This window comes from Mandrillus leucophaeus, unplaced genomic scaffold (genome assembly GCF_000951045.1).
Source record: "Mandrillus leucophaeus isolate KB7577 unplaced genomic scaffold, Mleu.le_1.0 Scaffold112, whole genome shotgun sequence".
NCBI lineage: Eukaryota > Metazoa > Chordata > Mammalia > Primates > Cercopithecidae > Mandrillus > Mandrillus leucophaeus.
The window spans coordinates 1,428,679-1,436,251 of NW_012099432.1; the positions used below are offsets into that span (position 1 = coordinate 1,428,679).

At 52.0% G+C, this 7,573-nt stretch overlaps 1 protein-coding gene across 2 annotated transcripts in view; it reads left to right on the forward strand.

The window, feature by feature from the left end:
* The window catches only part of LOC105549894 (chromosome unknown open reading frame, human C19orf38), a 40,905-nt gene that overhangs the window by 28,526 nt on the left and 4,806 nt on the right, over positions 1-7,573 (forward strand). The window contains exons 4-7 of one of the 2 annotated variants that reach the window (XM_011994611.1): positions 1,432-1,459; positions 1,747-1,748; positions 2,894-2,937; positions 5,575-5,612. In XM_011994611.1, coding sequence (XP_011850001.1) covers positions 1,432-1,459; positions 1,747-1,748; positions 2,894-2,937; positions 5,575-5,612 — 112 coding nt within the window. The remainder of the gene's footprint in view (positions 1-1,431; positions 1,460-1,746; positions 1,749-2,893; positions 2,938-5,574; positions 5,613-7,573) is intronic. The other variant, XM_011994601.1, reaches the window with a different exon arrangement.

Consider the following 7,573-nt stretch of genomic DNA (forward strand, 5'->3'; position numbering starts at 1 on the left):
TCTCGGCCTCCCAAAGTGCTGGGATTACAGGCTTGAGCCACCGCGCCCAGCCCCAGCTAATTTTTTAAAAATATTTTTTGTTGACTGGGTGTGGTGGTTCACGCCTGTAATCCCAGCACTTTGGGAGGCCAAGGCGGGCAGATCACCTGAGGTTGGGAGTTCAATACCAGCCTGACCAACATGGAGAAACCCTATCTCCACTAAAAATACAAAATTAGTTAGGCGTGGTGGCGCATGCCTGTAATCCCAGCTACTCAGGAGGCTGAGGCAGGAGAATCACTTGAACCCAGGACGTGGCAGTTGCGGTGAGCTAAGATTGTGCCATTGCACTCCAGCCTGGGTAACGAGCAAAACTCCGTCTCAAAAAAAAAAATTTTTTTGTTGTTGAGATAGGGTCTTGCTATGTTGCCGAGGTTGGTCTTGAACTCCTGGGCTCAAGTGATCCTCCTGCTTCAGCCTCCCAAAATGCTGGGATTACAGGCATGCGCCAGCATGCCCAGCCAAATTATGTGTGTGTGTATGTGTGTGTATTTTGAGATGGAGTCTCACCCTGTGACCCAGGCTTGAGTGCAGTGAGGTGATCTGGACTCACTTGCTCTATTGCCAGGTGGGAGTGCAGTGGCACGATCTTGGCTCACTGCAACCTCCGCCTCCTAGGTTCAAGCGATTCTCATGCCTCAGCTTCCCGAGTAGCTGGGACTACAGGTGCGTGCCACCACACCCAGCTAACTTTTGTATTTTTAGTGGAGACAGGGTTTCACCATGTTGCCCAGGATGGCCCAGCACTTTGGGAGGCCAAGGTGGGCAGATCACAAGGTCAGGAGTTTGAGACCAGCCTGGGCAATATGGTGAAACCCCATCTCTACTGAAAACACAAAAATTAGCCGAGCATGGTGATGTGTACCTGTAGTCCCAGCTACATGGGAGGCTGAGGCAGAAGAATTGCTTGAACCCAGGAGGCGGAGGTTGCAGTGAGTCGAGATCACACCACTGCACTCCAGCTTGGGCAACAGAACGAGACTCCATCTCGAAAAACAAAACAAAAAACAAACAAAAATCTGAGGCCTTCCAGGCCAGGCGGGGTGGCTCATGCCTGTAATCCCAGCACTTTGGAAGGCTGAGGCGGGTGGATCACTCGAGGTCAGGAGTTCGAGACGAGTCTGGCCAAAATGACGAAACCTCTACTAAAATACAAAAATAGCTGGGCCTGGTGGTGTGCACTTGTAATCCCAGCTACTTGGGAGGCTGAGGCAGGAGAATTGCTTAAATCCAGGAGGCAGAGGTTGCAGTGAGCCAAGATTGAGCCACTGCACTCCAGCCTGGGTGACAAAGTGAGACTCTGTCTTAAGAAAAAAAAAAAAAAAAAAACAGAAATTGCCAGATACAGTTAGAACCAAAATCTAACACATGCTCATTTCTTTTTTGTTCCAGTTAAACTCAAAAATTTACAGAAGAAAAGGTGAGATCATCCCTGGAGACCCACAGAGGGAGGTTTGGGGATAGAAGGACACTTCCCTGGCAGGGTGGGCACTCCATGCCCCCCCACAAACAGCGCCTCCTGGTGGGCATGCTGCATAATGGGAACAGGTGCCATTTATTAAGTGCCTCCTGTGTGCTGGAGGACTGTGCTAGGATTCTCTGAAGCTGGAGCTCCTTATCCTTATGGCAGCCCTGGAAACAGGCACTATGAATAGCCCTGTTTTACAGAAGAGAGGACTGAGGCTCAGCGCTGAGTCACAGAGTGAGCAGTTTGCCCAGGGAGAGGCCCTTCCCCATACCCCTTTACCCCCAGCTGCCAGAAAATGGTCACAATCACTCTAGATACCCACAAGCAGTTTCTAAAGAATGCCCCTGGGTGGCCGGGCACCGTGACTCACGCCTGTAATCCCAGCACTTTGGGAGGCCGAGACGGGCGGATCACGAGGTCAGGAGATCGAGACCATCCTGGCTAATACAGTGAAACTCCGTCTCTACTAAAAATACAAAAATTAGCCGGACGTGGTAGCGGGCGCCTGTAGTCCCAGCTACACGGGAGGCTGAGGCAGGAGAATGGCGTGAACCCAGGAGGCGGAGCTTGCAGTGGGTGGAGATGGCGCCACTGCACTCCAGCCTGGGTGACAGAGCGAGACTCCGTCTCAAAAAAAAAAAAAAAAAAAAAAAATGCCCCTGGGGTTGTGCGATGCCCAATTGCACTGTCGGCGATGGCCCAGGTTCCTGGGCACCAGGATGTCCTAACTGGCCCTGGCCTTAGTTTCTCTCCTCTGAGAGTGGGGAGACATCCTGCTGCCTGGTGGTAAAGACCTGCTCTGGAGATTGAATCCCAGCTTCACCTGGCTGTGGACCTCCTACCCTGAAGGATATATATATGTATTTTTTTTTTAGACGGAGTCTCACTCTGTCGCCCAGACTGGAGTGCAGTGGCGCAATCTCAGCTCACTGCAACCTCCACCTCCCGGGTTCAAGAGATTCTCCTGCCTCAGACTCTGGAGTAGCTGGGACTACAGGCATGCACCACCACACCTGGCTAATTTTTGTATTTTTTAGTAGAGATGGGGTTTCACCATGTTGTCCAGGCTGGTCTTGAACGCCTGACCTCAAGTGATCCCCCGCCTCGGCCTCCCAAAGTGCTGGGATTACAGGTGTGAGCCCCCGCACCTGGCCCAAGAGAATTTCCATGTTTTTTTTCTTTCCCCGGCCGACGGGCTGTCCTACAGTGTGACAGCTCCAGAAATCAGGATGTTACTGCTTTTCTGTGAGGAAGACCCATCGGTCAGTAGGTGGGGAGCAAAGGCTATGTTTTGGTTGTGGTTTGGGGCTAGAGCTTTCCCAATCAAGCCTCCTGACTCAAGGGGCAACCCTGGTCCCTGTCACTTTCTCCTGAATTCCTTTGCAGAGATCGAGAATCCTGCTGGGCCCAGATTAACTTCAACAGCACAGGTCTGTGCCTCCACACTCCTGACTCCGGTGGGGAAAGGATTACACCTCCAAATGCCATCAGACCTCATCACACGCCAATCAGATTTCTGTGACTGCTTGTTCCCTTTAGGGTCAAAACACACCCTCACCACCTCTTCCCCTGGGTTCTCACCTTCTCTCCTTTAACTTAACCTAAAGGTCACCTCTTCTGGGAAGCCTTCCCTGACTCCCTAGACAGGGTCTGTGCCTGCTACTTACAGGACCCCAGGACCGACCATTCTTCTTACCCCTTGGTAGAAATACAATTAGGTGGCCTGGTGCGGTGGCTCACGCCTGTAATCCCAACACTTTGGGATGCCGAGGCAGGCGGATCACAAGGTCAGGAGATCGACACCATCCTGGCCAACGTGGTGAAACCCTGTCTCTACTAAAAATACGAAAATTAGCTGGGCATGGTGGCGCATGCCTGTAATCTCAGCTGCTTGGGAGGCTGAGACAAGAGAATCGCTTGAACCCAGGAGGCAGAGGTTGCAGTGAGCCAAGATGGCACCACTGCACTCCAGCCTGGTGACAGAGCAAGACTCTGCCTCAAAAAAAGGAAGAAAGAAACAAAAATGAACCTCAAAAAAAGGAAGAAAAAAACAAAAATGAAACAGAATTAAGTGATCATTGGGTGCTTGCATATTTAATACTCATTTCCTCTGCTGGACAGCCAGTTCCATGGGGAAAGGACCGTGTCTATCTCGGGGACTCCGGGGCCACACTTGCCTTCCAGAACATGTCATTCTGCCAGCTTCCCCAAGGGGGTGAGAGGCAGCCAGTCTGTCATGTAGGATGTTCTCTTGAAGGCACCCCAAGCTGAGAAATGTATTCTCTGTGTTTCATTCCTGGTCTGACACACACATTTATTGAGCACTTCCTGTGTGCTGAGGTCTGGGAGGGTCCTTTTATAACCAAGACAGATGTGCGCTCTGTGCACAAGCCCATTCTCCAATGGGGAACAGCCCGTGGTAGCACCAGACTGTGTCTGGGACAAGGCAGGTGGTCCCCTGAGGAAGTGATGCTTTTCTTTTTTTTTTTTGAGGCGGAGTTTCACTCTTGTTGCCCAAGCTGGAGTGCAATGGCACAATCTCGGCTCACCACAACCTTCGCCTCCCAGGATCAAGCAATTCTCCTGCCTCAGCCTCCCTAGTAGCTGGGATTATAGGCATGCGCCACCACGCCCAGCTAATTTTTGTATTTTTAGTAGAGACGGGGTTTCTCCATGTTGGTCAGGCTGGTCTCGAACTCCCGACCTCAGGTGATCCACCCGCCTCGGCCTCCCAAAGTGCTGGGATTACAGGCGTGAGCCACTGCGCCTGGCCTCCTTTTTTTTTTTTTTCTGAGACACAGTCTAGCTGTGTTGCCCAGGTTGGAGTGCAGTGGCCTGATCTCAGCTCACTGTAACCTCTGCCTCCCAGGTTCAAGCGATTTTCCTGCCCCAGCCTCTCGAGTAGCTGGGATTACAGGCGTGAGCCACCATGCCCAGCTAATTTTTGTATTTTTAGTAGAGGTAGGGTGTCACCATGTTGGCCTGGCTGGTCTCGAACTCATGACCTCAGGTATCTACCCACCTCAGCTTCCCAAAGTGCTGAGATTACAGGCAGTTACAGGCATGAGCTATCGCGCCCGGCCCTGTTTTTTGTTGTTGTTTTTGTCTTTGTTTTTGAGACAGAGTCTTGCTCTGTCACCCAGACAGGAGCACAGTGGCTCAATCATAGCTCACTGCAGCCTTGACCTCCTAGGCTGAAGTGAAACTCCCCTCTCAGCCTCCTGAGTAGCTGGGACCACAGGTACACACCACCACATTCAGCTACTTTTTAAATTTTTTTTTTCTAGAGACAAAGAATTGTGTTGCCTAGGCTGGTCTTGAACTCCTGGGCTCAAGTGATCCTCCCTCCTTGGCCTTCCAAAGCATTGGGATTACAGCTGTGAGCCACCTCACCTGGCTAGAAGTGATGTTTAAGCAGAGACCTACAAGAATGGGTGATGGAGGCCAGGTGCAGTGACTCCCGCCTCTAATCCGAGCACTTTGGGAGGCCGAGGCAGGCAGATCTCTTGGGGCCAGGAGTTCGAGACCAGCCTGGCCAACATGGTGAATCCCAATCTCTACTAAAAATATAAAAATTAGCTGGGTGTAGTGGTGCATGCCTGTAATCCCAGCTATTAGGACGCTGAGGCAGGACAATCATTTGAACCCAGGAGGCAGAAATTGCAGTGAGCCGAGATTGCGCCATTGCACTCCAGCCTGGGCAACAGAGTGAGACTCCTTCTCAAAAACGAGAAAAAACAAAAAAATGGGTGATGGAGCAATTGGAGGAGAGCCTGGTGAGGAGGAGGAGCTGGCAGGTGCTCCTTCTGGAAGGCCTGAGATAAGATTCCCATTTTCCCCAGGGCAGTGAGATCCCCCCTACACACAGGAACCTAGTCCCCTGTGTGTAGAAGGACTAGGTTCCGTTTGTAGCTGTGAACAGTTCACCATGCAGAATGGGTTGAAAGGGCGCCATAGAGGATGCTGGGAGATGGACCCCAATTGCTTCCCTGTGGGCGGGGATGGCAGGGAGCAGGGAAGTTACAACTGGTCCCCAATCCTGGGTTTTCTTTCTCTTTCTGTTTCAGACATGTCCTTCGATAACTCCCTGTTTACCGTCTCTGCGGTGAGTGGTTCTTTTTCTTGGAACCAGTTTTCTGCTGACCGTCCTACCTGGAGAATGGGGCGGGCTCAAGGGGCACCATGAGGCTAAGTTGACCTGCTGTCTCTAAGCTGCGGGGGGCAAAGAAAAGCCCAGAATCACTAAACAGGGACTCGGTGAGCCAAGCGTTGGCTCTCAAAAATCCCAGGGGGTGTGGGGATTGAAGGTCGTGATGTCAGGCTGTTGTATGGCCACAGGCAGGCCTCTTGGGGGTATGTCCTGGCCTGGTCAGTGCTGCCTTTGGTCTCAGTCTTTACTGCCCCTCAGAATGGTGACAGAGGATTCCGGGTGACCTGGTGGCCTCTCTGAGATTATTCATGGAGACCTGTGACAATCTGATGCATGCTGTGATCAGTTCCCTCTGGGTATAAAGAAAGTGAAGTTGCTGGGCATGGTGGCTCACGCCTGTAATCCCAGCACTTTGGAAGGCCAAGGTGGGCGGGTCAGGAGTTTGAAACCAGCCTGACCAATATCGTGAAACCTCATCTCTGCTAAATACAAAAAATTAGCCAGGCGTGGTGGTGCATGCTTGTAATCTCAGCTACTTGGGAGGCTGAGACAGGAGAATCACTTGGACCCAGGAGGTGGAGGTAGCAGTGAGCCAAGTTTGAGCCATTGCACTCCAGCCTGGACTACAAGAGCAAAACTCCATTTCAAACAAAGAAACCAATAAAAATAAAAAAGTAAAAATGCCAAGATTACCCCAAAATGTAGCTGTGTAGAGAGTCCCACAGACCCAGGTTTAAATCTCAGCTCTGACACTGTGTGACGTTGGGGAACAATATCCCCCAAAAGCAAAGGGGAGGAATTTTTTTTCATTTTTTCGAGACGGAGTCTAGCTCTGTTGCCCAGGCTGGAGCGCAGTGGCGTGATCTTGGCTCACACAACTCCCGAATCTCGGGTTCAAGTGATTCTCATGCCTCAGCCTCCCAGGTAGCTGGGATCACAAGCACGGGCTACCACACCCAGCTGAGTTTTGCATTTTTAGTAGCGACGGGGTTTCACCATGCTGGCCAGGCTGGTCTCAAACTCTTGACCTCAGGTGATCCACCCGCCTCGGCCTCTCAAAGTGCTGGGATTACAGTCGTGAGTCACCATGCTGGCTGGCTGCGGAAGCTGCTTTAGACAGGAGATCAGGAAAGTCTGAGATGGGTGACAAGCAGGAGGTGGGGAAGATTGGGGATGATTGATCCAGGCTGAGGACACATTTTTGGCACAGCCCAGGAAGCTGGGGTGGAGCGAGGAGTCGGAGGGGACCCCATGGGGAGCTTTGACTTGACCGCTATTGAGCTGGGAGCCTGGGAGGGTTCCCAGTATAGGAGGGAGGGGACCGGATTCAGGTGCATACCGGCGCCCTCTGGTGGCTTCTGCAGGGAGGACAGATTTGGGGAAAGCAGGGATCAGGGGAAGGCAGGAGCCTGGAGACTGAAGAGCAGGGCCAAGGGTGCACCAAGGGGTGGGTGGTTTGGCCCAAAATGTTGGCAGTGGAGTTCGACGAAGTGATCAGATGCAGGTTAGGGGAGAGAAAGCACAGAGCTGGTTTTTGATGAGGGGGCCAAAGGAGAAGAGGGAGGCCAAGGAGGGCGAGGCTTGGAGGGTCAGGAGCGTAGAGTCGTCCACGGCCTGGGAGCAGATGGAGAGGGGAGTCTGCAGTTCCGGAGAGAGGTCAGTTCTAGAGATAGACTAGGAGTGCCCAGGATACAGATGGCAGGAAGGAAGGGGGCTTGGCATGGGCCCGTGCAGCCCTCTGAGGTCTTTGCTTCCAGAATAAATCCTGAGGCCATAAGAAAAACCCAGCAGGCAGGGCTCGATTTAAATGTTTCCATGAGAATCCACACTGCGCAGAATACCAGCCTGGTGATGCCCCCCTCCCCACTTTTTGAGGTAGTTTTTATTTATTTATTTTTGTTTGTTTGTTTTTTGAG